At 39.2% G+C, this 13,116-nt stretch overlaps 3 protein-coding genes across 4 annotated transcripts; all 3 read left to right on the top strand.

Moving 5' to 3' along the window:
• The first annotated feature begins 1,403 nt into the window (after positions 1-1,403).
• LOC111496438 lies at positions 1,404-5,881 on the top strand. 2 transcript variants are annotated; one of them, XM_023146874.1, is made up of 15 exons: positions 1,404-1,422; positions 2,111-2,266; positions 2,465-2,612; positions 2,739-2,996; positions 3,074-3,248; positions 3,426-3,487; positions 3,558-3,721; positions 3,817-3,914; positions 4,227-4,285; positions 4,378-4,512; positions 4,605-4,852; positions 4,928-5,084; positions 5,210-5,285; positions 5,365-5,415; positions 5,502-5,881. In XM_023146874.1, the coding sequence occupies exons 2-15, from the start codon at positions 2,202-2,204 to the stop codon at positions 5,723-5,725; spliced, it is 1,920 nt and encodes a 639-aa protein (XP_023002642.1). In that variant the 5' UTR covers positions 1,404-1,422; positions 2,111-2,201; the 3' UTR covers positions 5,726-5,881. The 2 variants fall into 2 exon arrangements, with proteins under 2 accessions (XP_023002642.1, XP_023002641.1); XM_023146873.1 differs by lacking the exon at positions 1,404-1,422 and having other exon boundaries at positions 1,974-2,266.
• Positions 5,882-6,003: 122 nt separating this feature from the next.
• On the top strand, positions 6,004-7,062 carry LOC111496439 (sufE-like protein 2, chloroplastic). The gene is made up of 2 exons (XM_023146875.1): positions 6,004-6,277; positions 6,313-7,062. The coding sequence occupies exon 2, from the start codon at positions 6,352-6,354 to the stop codon at positions 7,006-7,008; it is 657 nt and encodes a 218-aa protein (XP_023002643.1). The 5' UTR covers positions 6,004-6,277; positions 6,313-6,351; the 3' UTR covers positions 7,009-7,062.
• A 447-nt stretch (positions 7,063-7,509) lies between these two features.
• Positions 7,510-12,514, top strand: LOC111496056 (eukaryotic translation initiation factor 4B2-like). Its single transcript, XM_023146307.1, has 3 exons — positions 7,510-8,984; positions 11,476-11,901; positions 12,129-12,514. Exons 1-3 carry the CDS (start codon positions 7,870-7,872, stop codon positions 12,145-12,147), a joined length of 1,560 nt encoding a protein of 519 aa, XP_023002075.1. The 5' UTR covers positions 7,510-7,869; the 3' UTR covers positions 12,148-12,514.
• Positions 12,515-13,116: the final 602 nt, after the last annotated feature.

Genomic DNA, 13,116 nt, shown 5'->3' with positions numbered 1-13,116 from the left:
TGCATGCAATTTACACGAGAAGGATGAGGGGGAAATGATTATGCATTTAAGAGCAGTACAATATTGATTTGATTTGATTTGTGTTATCAAATTTCAAGTACGTATCTGCCTCAAAAGTTAATATCTGTGCTTATCTCATAATTGTGTTTATCCAATGAGAAAAAGAAAGTTTTTTTTTGTCTTGGCATAGGACGATGGAGACTTCAAAACAAATTTATGTCACTTCAGTTTATGTTGTTCAAAGCAGCAGAATCTTTATATTTCTTTGCCTCCTTGTTTGAAGTTTTGTTTTAGGTTTTCCTAAATCTCCGAATTTGCGATTATAGATTTAATAGATTCTTGAACTTTCAATTTTGTGTCTAATATGTTGTTGACTTTATTGAACACACAATTGAAAGTTTAATCTCCTATTAGACATGGATTCACTCTTACCTTTAATAGATTCTTTAATTTAAGAAATGGTTGAATATGTCAATAACATATTAAACATAAAATTGAAAGTTTGAAGACTTATTTGACATTTTTAAAATTTAAACATCAATACTTTTTCTAGTTTGTTTCATGGACTACTACTTAACCTCGTTTGTTTGTTTGCTTGCTTGCTGGTAGATTGAAGCTTTTCCAGCAGGCAAAAACAGTACATTTCTGTAGCTAAAATATTCTATCTTGGGATGGAAGCCAAGAAGCATTCCCATTTTTGTTGAACTTCAGTGTTTCACCATGATAGAGATGTTTTCTACAGCAAAATAATTCTGTCTGAACTGGCCTACCCCCTTAACCAAAATGCTTAGCTTCCATGCCCTCCCAACCTTTCACAGATGTAGCAAAATTTTGTACGAAATTCAAAGGCAACACAAGTTGAGGTAGAGGTGCTTGATTTTACAGGGTGGAAAGGCAACCCCAGGGGAAGAAATTTAGGAAATTTAGGAAATTTGTGATGGACCATGACCTTCTTCCCACTTTTTCTGGCTTTGTTTAGGTGCCCTGTTGTGGCTCTCCCATTTGTTCCAGCTTTGTTTCTGAATGTGTTTAGAACCAGATCCTTCACCAATATATCACAATTGCTAAAGCTCCACTTATCAATCTCTCCTTCAAATAGCAATTAGCAGCTACTATGCTGTGTTGTGCTTGATGGTTCATAAACCTAGGAATTGACTGAGAGCATCATTTAGAGTTTCCATGTCGGCCACCTATATTATTAAATTATGAGCTTGATGCACAACCTGACCCTACACCAGAAATCAGCATTATGATGATAACTTCAAGTTCTTGAGTCCATCTCAATTATATCACCTCTCTGCAACATAGAAGTTCATAGCTGAGATGATTCCAATTCCAAACAAGGGTCACTTTAGAGACAGGCTGATTCCTGCTAAAACATGTAAAAATGTTCAAAACAAAGCTTGGGCGAGCTACCACAAGGTCTGAGTTCATTCAAGTCAATTGGGCAGTTCCCAGTTTCTAAATAATCTTTTTTAGCTTTTGGCTAGAGCTTTGTTCTTCACAGTTCTTGCGATTACTCATCCAAGTTGGAAATGGAATGTTGTGTTGGCCTAAATTCACGCTTGAAAAGACTCTTAAGCACCATAACAACGACGGCTTAAGATACAATTAATAAACAACCAAAAATAGTTTGCCTACAACGTTCAATAGCTTCTTCCTCTCAATTGACTGTATAAAAACACTAAATTTTTGTGATACAAAACCCTAGAAAACAGTTTTGTACGTGGTTTCTATATACGGAGAATTTAGTGGTCTCAACTTGGTTTAGCCAAAAAAAAGTACACAAAAGGTCAAAACTTAAACAAGTTCTTTACCAACTTTGGTCTTAATGGTAAATGTTAGCGTGTAATTATGACTTCCCACTGCCACGGTCTTTCCTTGGATCTATGGAAGAGGCTTTTACGGGTTCGGTTAGATCTTTCATTTCTGAACTTGGTAGTCCAGTTGGGTCACACTTCCGACCCTTGTCAGCCATTCAGTCTAATTTTCTTCTAATTTTCTTCTAATTTCTAATACCCACCGTGAAAGTGCGTTAATTAATGCCGTCCCATCCAACGTATTATCTAAAAGGGTCTTCATCGTTTTTCAGTATTTTCCATTGGTGAAGGTTTCATAATATCAATCAAAAAGCTCCCTGTTTTCTAGTCTACTCTTAATTTCATAGCTCAGAACCGCCACTGCTGTGGGCAAGACTCGTCATGAAAGACTTCTTCAGTTCTCTCTGCGTTTGCCTCTTCTTTTGTTTCGGGCTTCTCTTCAATAGGTTTGTAGATCTCTCTTTTCCCTCACTTTCAGTTCTAGTAGCTTATCCGGTTGAGTTCCGTTTCTGTATTTAGTAAGAATTGTCTGCGTTCTGTGGAAACTATGATTGTTATTGACTGCCTCCCTGATTGAACGAAGGCCCACTTCGTTTCTTGAAAAAACATTGTGAAGAATTCCATTTTGCTCTAATCTGTTTCAGGGTGTCCTCACAAACTGGACCTGAACGTGCCGCCCTCCCGCCGAGAGGCTGGAACTCCTATGACTCCTTCTGCTGGACTATTTCTGAGAAAGAATTCCTGGACAATGCAGAGATTGTTGCCAAGCGGCTTAATTCTAAGGGTTATGAGGTAGGAATTGGGTAACTGTCTGGCAAGTTTGTTGGTATCATTGGTTGTTTATGATGCAATGTACGGATTTCTTGAGCTTTGTTGTCATGCATGATTGATGATCTCTGGTTTATTTAATTGATGCAGTATGTGGTTGTGGACTACCTCTGGTATAGGAAAAAGGTTCCAGGTGCTTACGTTGATTCTCTTGGATTTGATGTGATTGATGAATGGGGGAGGATGGTGCCTGACCCGGTGCGGTGGCCTTCCTCTCAAGGTGGAAAGGGATTCACTGAAGTAGCTAAGAAAGTTCATGATATGGGTTTGAAGTTTGGAATTCATGTCATGAGAGGAATAAGCACACAGGCAGTAAATGCCAATACTCCTATATTGGACGTTTCTAAGGTACCTTGGACAACTTCCCTTATTTTGTTGATAAAAACACAGAAGAATTGTTAACTGTGTTCGTCATTGCTTCGTAGGGAGGTGCCTATGTAGAATCAGGGAGAAAGTGGTTTGCAAGTGATATCGGGATCAAGTCGAGGTCGTGTGCGTGGATGCATAATGGTTTCATGAGTGTAAACGTTAATTCAGGAGCTGGAAAAGCCTTCTTAAGGTCGCTTTATCAACAGTTTGCTGATTGGGGCGTTGATTTTGGTAAGTTGACTGTCATTAACTATTTGATAGTTGTTTTAACTTGCGAACAATCCATTTTACTCTTCAATATTAACGTTTTAACTGAATATATTTGTTCTTTAGAAACATTACCTGAAACCTGGATACTAACCCGGAATGATCATTTTTTATAACCTTCATTTCCTATGTTTCTGGCAGTGAAGCATGATTGTGTCTTCGGTGACGACTTGGATTTACCTGAAATAAGCTTTGTCTCAGATGTATGGTCTCTTTCTCTGTCTATCACATACATGGCAGTTACACATATGCTAATTCATTGAGTACACACAGGTTCTTAAACAACTTAACCGCCCAATACTCTATTCTCTGTCTCCCGGAACAAGTGTGACACCAGCCATGGCCAAGGCTGTAAGTGGGCTGGTTAACATGTATAGAATAACAGGTGACGATTGGGATACTTGGAACGACATCGTTTCCCACTTTGATGTCACCCGGTAAATTATGTAGCCGTATTTCGATTCAAGAGATTCAAATACATACTATGTCGTTTGAACACATACTTACATGGTCTGATTCATCTCTTCATCAGGGATTTCTCTACTGCTAATATGATAGGTACCACAGGGTTGCTGGGTAAATCATGGCCTGATTTAGATATGCTTCCACTAGGGTGGCTCACTGATCAAGGTTACTCCTTCTCTCTTTTGGGGCCATGCAGTAGGATGGCAATAAGATTGAATAAACTAAAAATGACAGTACAATTAGGTTGAGTAACAATCTCGAGTGTTTTGGTAATATGTTCTTCACCAGGTGAGGAGACAAGGAATTGCCTATGTTCTTCATCATTTCTCTCTGAATAAGATGAATGCTTAATATAAAATACATAAATGATCTGTTTTGAGGGAAACTGTGAATCAAAAGAGATGGAGCTGGGCAAACCATATCTTCAGAAGTCCAAATAATATTTCATTTTTAAGCTTGTATGAAATGTTATTTCAGGTTCAAACGATGGCCCACATAGAAGATCCAACCTTAATATAAATGAACAAAGAACTCAGGTACATTTGTATTCAATAAAAGGAGAGAGTATGTATTATTATCTTAATAATTTTCATTTGACACAGAAATGTTATTCAACTTAATTTTTCAGATGACTTTATGGTGTATGTCCAAATCTCCAATTATGTATGGAGGAGATTTGCGGAATATCGACGATATGACCTATAGTATCATCACGAATCCTACGCTTCTGGAGATTAACTCCTTTAGCACAAATAATATGGAGGCAAGTTCAGCTTTTTCTGTTCTTATAATATGGAAGTTGGGAGACTTTCTGGATATTGACATTTTTACTGTTTATTTTTGTTGCCTTCACAGTTTCTTAAAATTGCTGCAACAACAAAGGTATCAAAATGTAGAGAGCAGATTATGAAATGGCATTTCAGATATTTGAAGCCATCAGTTTCACCTATATTGAGTCTCACCAAATGTGCGGATTCGAACGCTGTTGGTTGGATTACTAAAACTCTCGATCGAGGTGTGGAAAAAATATGCTGGAAGGCCAATCCAGAGCATGAATATCAAACCCCATTATGTCTATATAAAAGAGGATCTCGAGTTGCAATGTAATTGGTTTGATGCACCACTTTTGATTTTCTTATGAGTGTATAGCATTGTCAGAAAACTATGTTCTGCTGCAGAGATAAAGAGGCAACTACTCGCCATGATCAAGTGGAACTTCTATCATCGCGTACTAGCGCGGTGGACGTTTGCCTGGATGCTACTTCGAAAAGAAAGCGTAGTTCTGAAGAGTTCATGAGGGGGTCATTTTTTCCGTGCAGTAGACATGAGAACCAGGTTTGTTGGGTTTTAATTGTTGAATGTTTTTTTTTATCCCTTTCCATTTAAGAGAATTAATATGCATAAATGAGCATTGTAGTTATCTTATTTTGTTCCTGGAATGTTCCCTCTGATTATAGCAGAAGTGGGATTTATACAGTAATGGGACATTGGGAAACCATCATTCCGGGCATTGTGCAATTGTGAAGACTAGCCAAGGTATGAATCCGAGAGCTAATGGAATCTTCAACTGTATATTAGCATTATGATCATCATTCTATGAACATCATTCCTGCAGCCAAAGGCAGTCCGACTGGAGTTCGCTCTTGGATCGCAACAGGAAGAGGAGGTTAGATTCTAAATGGATTTTGTTCATATAGATGTAGCATTGTTGTGTCGACATATTTGTTAAGAAGATTTGGATGTGTAATATAGGTGAGATATATGTTGCTTTCTTCAATCTGAACGATGTGAAGACGGTAATATCAGCAAAGATTTCGGACCTGGGCGAAGTTGTTCCTGGCAAGAAACTGGATCATAGTTCCTGCAAATGCAAAGAGGAATGGAGTGGAAGAGAGTTTGGAGTGAAGTCAGGGTCAATAGGTGCAGCAGTTGAAAGCCATGGTTGTGCAGTGTTTATCATAAATTGTAGCAGCTGATCCAACTGCATAGCAAAAGCAGCCAATAATAAGCTCTGGAGTATGTGGTAAGCTTGGTACTCTTAAAAAAGCCCCCCCCCCCCACCAAATATATAAGCACCTGTTCTAAGCTAAAATTTATTAGAAAGATTATAATAATTTATGTTTAAGATGTAATTTAAAGAGCCTTCCAGAAGGGAGCTAATGGTTTAATCCTCGTAAGTGCTGACGTTCCTATTGTTTCCTTAATTCAATTATTGAGTGCAAATTGCAATTATAAAATAATGAATAGAAATAAAGTCCCACTTTTTGGGCTTTCCAGTTCCCAATTCGATGCACTTCATGGGCCCAGAATCGGCTTAATATCTAGCGGGGCCCACCAGCCCAATATCTCTTCTCCGAAGGCCTTGCGCTCCTCGGTCTGCCCTATAACTACTCCTGGAGTTCGGTCGTTTCATTTACAGGCAGCCAGAAGCTGAATTTTGGAAGCGACACACCTGGTTAAGGCGAAGAGCGGAGAGTAGAGGCGGCATTCCAGGAGCTTCATTCTACTCGCTCCAATAATGTTGCCAACGTTTTGAGTCTCCTCTCATTTTCTAAATTTTTTCAAGATTCTTCCTCCTTTTTCCTTTTCTTTTCATCTATACATGGCTTCAATGCCTATAGTTACATTTGGTTTTCGATCCGCTGAGTTTTCAGGTTCCTCCAAGCTCCACCTTCAAAAAATGCGCTCTCGTTATGTGGTAAATCAGAGATTTCTTGCATCCAAATCTCTAAGACGCACCATATCTTCCTCCGATAGGTTTCATCTTCGACACTCTAATTGCGATCTCGATGCGTTTGCAATTCCGGTCTATACGTCTGATTTAGTGGTTGATAAGCTTCATCGACTTGTTTTGGAGTTCAAGCCTCTCTTGAAGCCGATTGATCGAGTGAAACGACTGTTGCAGTATGCAGCGATTCTTGATCCTTCGGGTGAATCGATTCGACTACCAGAGAATAGAGTGAGAGGGTGTGCGACGCAAGTATGGTTGGATGTAAGAATTGACGAGTTTGATCGAATGAGATTCAAAGCTGACAGCGATTCGGAGATTGCGAAGGGATACTGTTCGTGTTTGATTTGGATGTTGGAGGGCGCGAAGCCATGTGAGGTTTTGAAGATGAGGAGCGATGATTTGGAGGCTGTGAATGTTGGATTACATGGAAAAGCGATATCTAGGGTGAATACTTGGCAAAATGTGTTGATGAGCATGCAAATGAGAACGAACGCTTTGGTATCCAGGAATGAAGCCTTTGATCTGTAGCACTGTTCATCATCGTTGATGGTGTTGGCTCCAATAGAGGCTATTTTTTGGTTAGACTTAACTTACATTTCAGTAACGTACTTGATGACCAATAGAGAGTAGTTTTTGGAAACAGAAAAGCTAAAAACACATCAGCAATGTAACCAATTTTAAGTTTTAATAAAAATATATGACTAGATTGACCACGTATTTCAATGAAACTCAAAATAATATTTAAAGTATATTTTTGTGGGGGGTAAAAAGAAAAGGTTAATATTTAAAGTGGTTTGGATATTAAAGTAAAATAAATATAAGAGTATTTATTTGAAAAGAAATCCTTCCTACAAAAGGTTGCTTACAAAGTTTTAGAACCAAAATAACGGGACATTAAAAATGGTCAGAGATTCCAAATGAGTGATACACACTAGGATTAGGAACGGTGGCAATCGATATAAATAAAGTGGAAGATACAAGGCATCCTGACCGTCCAACATGTTGAAGTCAAGAGGAGAATGAACGCCGGGTAATTGCCCACGTGGCTACTGTCAGTGCGCCGTTTATGACTCTCGTGCTCGGCGCGTGGGAACAACACCCATAATCTCGACGGCTCCCACTCACAGTCCGTCCTCCTCCGTGCCATAAAAAGAAGACGGAAAAAAAGATTGGGAAAAAGAGAGATTCTACAAAATCCTTCTCCCTCTTCTCACAACGGCCGTGTTTCCCTTTCATATTTTCCATCGTATGTTCTTGAGCTCCGGCTCCATTAACGGAGCCTAGCTCATTCTCCAAACTCTAATTCTTCGTTTAGATCTCTCTTCTCCTTCTATTTTCAATTCTTGCGATTTGTGGATCTCGAGCTTAAACCAAACCAACGGGAGAGAAATGTCAAAACCGTGGGGCGGAATTGGAGCCTGGGCTGCTGATGCCGAGCGTGCTGAGGCTGAGGAACGAGAGGCGCAAGCTGCTGCGGCCGCCTCCCAAGCAGAATCGAAGAATTTCCCTAGCCTTAAGGAAGCTGTCAACACCAAGCCCAAGAAGAAGAAGATGACGCTGTCGGAATTCACTATGGGGACCTTGACGGGTCCGGGCGCCGGCAGTAGGCAAACAGACAGCAAGGGCTTGACGCCGGAGGAGATGCTTCGACTTCCGACTGGTCCCAAAGACCGTTCTGGTGAAGAAATGCGTCCTGGCCGCCTTGGTGGGGGATTTCCCACTTATGATCGGCACAGTATGCCTGCTGGTCGATTTCGGGACCGTGACGAAGGCGATGGGTCTTGGGGTGGTGGTCGACGATCGTTTGGTGGGTTCGATGATGATCGTAGGGATCCACCTCCTAGGGCTTCCAATTTCGATCAACCTTCAAGGGCTGACGAGGTGGATAATTGGGCAATGACTAAGAAATCTCCCACATTGGCTTCAGAGCGACAGAATAGGTACGGGTCGCTAGGCGGTGGCATGGGTGGAATTGCATCCAGGGCAGACGAGGTCGATAGCTGGGCCAGTGCGAAAAAACCTGTTCCATCGAGATCCTCCACTTTTGGTTCTGGTTACCGTGACCGTGAGGTGAATGAGCATGATCGCTGGACTAGAGGCAGTTCACGTGATAGTGACACAGAACGACCCCGGTTAGTATTGGATCGACCCAAAGCTAATCTCCTTACAAATGAAGCAACAAGGTCGAACAAGCCAAGTCCTTTTGGAGCAGCAAGGCCAAGAGAGGAAGTTTTGGCTGAGAAGGGGTTGGATTGGAAGAAGCTGGATACAGAAATTGAGGCCAAAAGAACCAGTAGGCCAACCAGTGCTCACTCTAGCAGACCTTCGAGTGCTCAATCGAGCCGTTCAGAGGGTCCAGGATTGCAGGGCGTAGAAAATGTGGTGAAGCCGAGGCCAAAAGTCAATCCATTTGGGGATGCCAAGCCTAGGGAGGTTTTGCTGGAGGAACGTGGCAAGGACTGGCGGAAGATAGATCTGCAACTTGAGCGTCGTGCTGTTGACAGGTCCTAATTTCACTTTTAACATTGTTAAACTCTATCTCTCTCCGTTGTAGTTCGGTGCAGGGGATAATTTCTTTGTTTTCTGATTGTTATTTGGTTCTTGGAAGCAAATTCTTCCTGTATGAATCTAGCTGGAGAAATTCTATTGAGGATTGGGTTTAACTTGATTTAAAACTTTGCAAAGGTTCTGACAGCGAGCTGCCCTAGTACTTAGCTGAGTGGAGCCATTTATTCCACTAAACTTGCTAATGATCTATATTTATGTTAAAAAGTATTATTAGGACCTATGGAACAAAATTATGAAGGGCTAGGAGATCACCTATATATAATCTTAGAGTTGGAACTTGAGTGATCATATATGGTCATACAGTTCCATCCAGCTTGTTTACCTTGCTGCTGGAGTTGTTGCCTAGTGAATGATTATCATCAGGAAACAACAATAGCAGAAATGACAGAAGGTGATTTTCTATTATGATCGCTTTTAGGCTTAGTTTAGAGTTTTAGGTATTCAGTTAGAAATTTGGTTTCAATCCTATATGCCACTTGAGCGAGCTCTCATATGCAGTTTATTTTGGCCCTAATACTTCGATTTTTTAACTTTGCTTAAAAATCTAATTTTTCTATTTGCCTCTAAATTTTGATATTGGTTTTGAATTTTGACATAAACCTGAGGTCCTCTATTCCTAAACCATCAAATAAGTGAATACAGCTTAAAGCACAATTCTACATGATGCCACACCAATTTTCTTTTAATAAATGCGATTTTTAAAATTTAGAGATATATGCACACACGCCCACAAACAAGTTCATTAATTAAAAGAAAGAGGACATACAAGAATGGACATAATGATATCCCCAACCAGCCAAAGGGTTACAAGAACCCTCAGTTGAGCATGAAATAGAAGAAAACTGTCTGGCTTCATCCTGAGGATCATAATGAAAAGAGTCTCTCCCCTAAAAGATCCTTTTGTTTCTTTATTACCAAAAACCCTCAGTTGGCATAAATTTTCATGCATCAAACCCTAAGTACAAAAGTCAATATGAAGTGAGCATGAAATAGAAAACTGTCTGGCTTTGATCTTTTACTTGGAATATTCTTATATTTTTTTTTTTCTTTCCATATGGACTAAATTCTGCTATTTTGATCTCAAGCCTCAAAATCTTCTTGGACTGTCTGAATGGATGGTCTGAGAGAAGTAAATTCATGCAGTCAAAGACTTAATAAGGGAGAACAACACTCCAATCAAAGGTAGTAAACAGATTGACCTCAAATATTTGAGGAGAAAGGGCAGTGGATTAAAATGTGTCTTTGTGATTCAATTGCTTCTTTACACAGCGCCAATTTGGATTTAGGATGAACCAAGGACACCTTTCTTGTAATCTATCATAAGCATTGAAACATGAGTGATTAAGTTCCCGAAGAAGAAATTTAATCTTCTTGGTGCAGAAGATTAAATGCCTCCAAAAAGAATCCTAGCTAAGGGTCCAAAGAAAGTCTCATGTATATGCTGTAAAATGCCTCCAAACAACTCTTGGGAAATCCCCAGCACAAATTTAAGGTTTTGAAAAGGCTACACCAAAAAAATTTAGTGATAAACGCCAAACTTGATTTTTATTCAAAGTCACCAAAATAGTATATTTGCACAGCCTTTTTTTTTTCTCCCTGATTGGAAAGTAATATTTCTTTTAAAGGCATGCATGACAAGCCTCAAGTATCTTTCCATGTTGTGTTATTATTGTCTCACCACATTTGCTTTTGTCTGTTACAAATTACGTCTAGTATACTTCGCTGCAACAAGCCTCAAGTATCCTTCTTCACTGCTAATTTATATGCAGGTGATCTCATCAACTCCCATGATTAATTCAATTTGTAACAACAGAATAGTTTAGGCATGGATGACATGTATCATGAGAATGTTTTCTGACCTTACTGCTGGGAAATGTGTACATTTTGATCATTAGCTTCTTCTTTTTAGCAAAACTTGTAAGGAATCAAAACCTTTAAATGCTAAGCTGTAAAGTGGTCACATCAGTAGATCTCATCTGCTGTCAAATAATTGGATGCAAAGAATCAACCACGAGAAAGTAGTTTTTATGTTATACAATTATATGTTGATGATTAGATTTTAGGAAACATATGTTTTTATGCTTATAATTTGAATACAGGAACTGAATGTTGAACCACTGCGGAATGAAATTATATCAGCAGGTTTTTCTTCTAGTGTATTATTTTTCTTTTCTGTACCAGGGATCTTGGAGAGAATTCTCTTTCTATCTTAGGCACTCATATGTGGCCCTTGGTGGCTTAGTCTAACATGCTCATCTCTTCATAAGCCTGTAGGACGAAGTGAAGCTTTACTAATCTATCACGTATCACTTAAATTAAATTAGGTGAAAAAAATTAAAAACAAATATTTATTATCATGCTCTGTACTGCTTGATTTTCAAGCCTTTGGGATGGATCTTTTCTTAACTGTCTACTCTTTTACCACAGGCCTGAAACAGAAGAGGAAAAGATGTTGAAAGAGGAAATTGATGTTCTAAGAAAGGAACTTGAGAAAGGCTTATCTCTGAATGCTAAGAAAGAATCGATGCAAGAATCTGCCGTAGAGATACAAAATCTGCGTGACAGAATAAATAAAAAAGAATGTGAACTGGAGGCGCTGGTCCTTGATTTGGATGATAAGGTTCGCTTCGGGAAGAAAGCAGCTGAGAGACCTGGCTCTGGAGCAGGTAGGGCTGCTGTCTTTCCCGAAAGACAATCTTCTCAAGGATCCTTTGATGAGTCCAGAAGTTTCGAGTCTATGGAACGGCCTCGATCACGTGGCACTCCAGATGTGTGGAGTAGATCTGCTGAGGATGGAAAACCAATACAAGGCGCCAGAGATGGAGGATTTTTGGGCAGCAGAGACATGAACAGGTTTGGATTTGTTTGTCATTTTGTTTCTCTTTGTTGATTCTTGGTTCTTAAACGTTCTAATGCTGTTATTTTTCATCTGGGAGAAATATCACTTTTTCTTTATGGTTCATGGGTGCTGCAGGAAATCAAGGGGGAATATTTTGAAATCTTGCTCTTGCTTGTTTATTCCATTCTGTTCCAAGTTATTATTCTGAATCTGAAATATGGCATTTGTGTTGTTATTCCAGGTCGAGGGATAGATGGTAAGCTACATTGTGGACGCCATTGGTTTGATGATCTACCTTTTTGAGTATTGGAAGCTAATAATACATTGGTCTCACCTTTCACGATGGTTCTCTTATTTTGAGCTCTGGAAATTGGAGTGAGAGAGTACTACTGATGTGGTGCCAAACTTTTGTTACCCCCCCCTTCTTCAAACTATGTAAAATTGCTATTTCTTATTTTTGTTGAAATTGAGGAGCCTGTATCATGGTTAGGACTCGAATTATAACCAGACAGTTGGGATTCCCTAGTTTTTTCTTTTTCCTCTCATGTAACAGTCAAGTCATTCTGTGTTATACAGCTAATTTGGTTCATTTTGCTCATCCACATGTCAATCTAAGTTGATTTGCTTGCGAGAAAGATGTTGTAAACTGCTGCTGTTCATGCTGATCCGTAGGAACAAATTTTCAAAGCTTTTATTTTTGTTTAATGTTAAATATCTTCTTTTTAGGAAGAAAGTGTTGCCTAATCAAAATCAAAAGTCATTTTAGAATTGAGATAACAAAGCATATTTTTCTAGGCGAATGATAGAAAGCAATAAAAAAGATGAGTCAACTACCCATGCCCCAGTTCCTTTCCCTGTTTTTGTACGAGTTTTTGTGTCAAATTATTTATTTTGGTTGAGAAAAGACCATGCCACCAAGCAGTCCAACCAACCAGTAAGCTTCACTGATAGGTGAATCTAGGAGATTTAGTTATATGGATGATTGTTGAACAGAAAGTGGGGAGTCAAATTACCTGAAGAGATTCTTATTTATTGTACTAAGAACCAAGTCTTAACAAGACATTAGATGTAACAAAAATTAGACAGTTGAACAAAAAAAGAAGTGTTCTCAACGAAAGCCATTAGCTAAGCTAAAGAAGCTTTTCATAAAGAAGTGAGAGTCATCCAGCCAGGCATTTAACTAAGCACTCATTACAGAGAATTGTCCGTCTCTAAATCTTTCTTCCCAC

Source organism: Cucurbita maxima, unplaced genomic scaffold, assembly GCF_002738345.1.
Source record: "Cucurbita maxima cultivar Rimu unplaced genomic scaffold, Cmax_1.0 Cma_Scf00022, whole genome shotgun sequence".
Classification (NCBI taxonomy): Eukaryota; Viridiplantae; Streptophyta; class Magnoliopsida; order Cucurbitales; family Cucurbitaceae; genus Cucurbita; species Cucurbita maxima.
The sequence above is the reverse complement of the archived record's forward strand: the minus strand, read 5'-3'. Positions and strand labels throughout refer to the sequence as shown.

What these genes read in the sequence shown, in the direction of transcription:
- LOC111496438 (XM_023146874.1), top strand. Translation starts at nt 2,202, where the DNA reads ATGAAAGACTTCTTCAGTTCTCTCTGCGTTTGCCTCTTCTTTTGTTTC. An exon ending in TTAATTCTAAGGGTTATGAG is followed by an intron (nt 2,613 to 2,738) that starts GTAGGAATTGGG and finishes TAATTGATGCAG; the next exon opens with TATGTGGTTGTGGACTACCT. An exon ending in AATTGTGAAGACTAGCCAAG is followed by an intron (nt 5,286 to 5,364) that starts GTATGAATCCGA and finishes TCATTCCTGCAG; the next exon opens with CCAAAGGCAGTCCGACTGGA.
- LOC111496439 (XM_023146875.1), top strand. Translation starts at nt 6,352, where the DNA reads ATGGCTTCAATGCCTATAGTTACATTTGGTTTTCGATCCGCTGAGTTT.
- LOC111496056 (XM_023146307.1), top strand. Translation starts at nt 7,870, where the DNA reads ATGTCAAAACCGTGGGGCGGAATTGGAGCCTGGGCTGCTGATGCCGAG. An exon ending in GAGCGTCGTGCTGTTGACAG is followed by an intron (nt 8,985 to 11,475) that starts GTCCTAATTTCA and finishes CTTTTACCACAG; the next exon opens with GCCTGAAACAGAAGAGGAAA.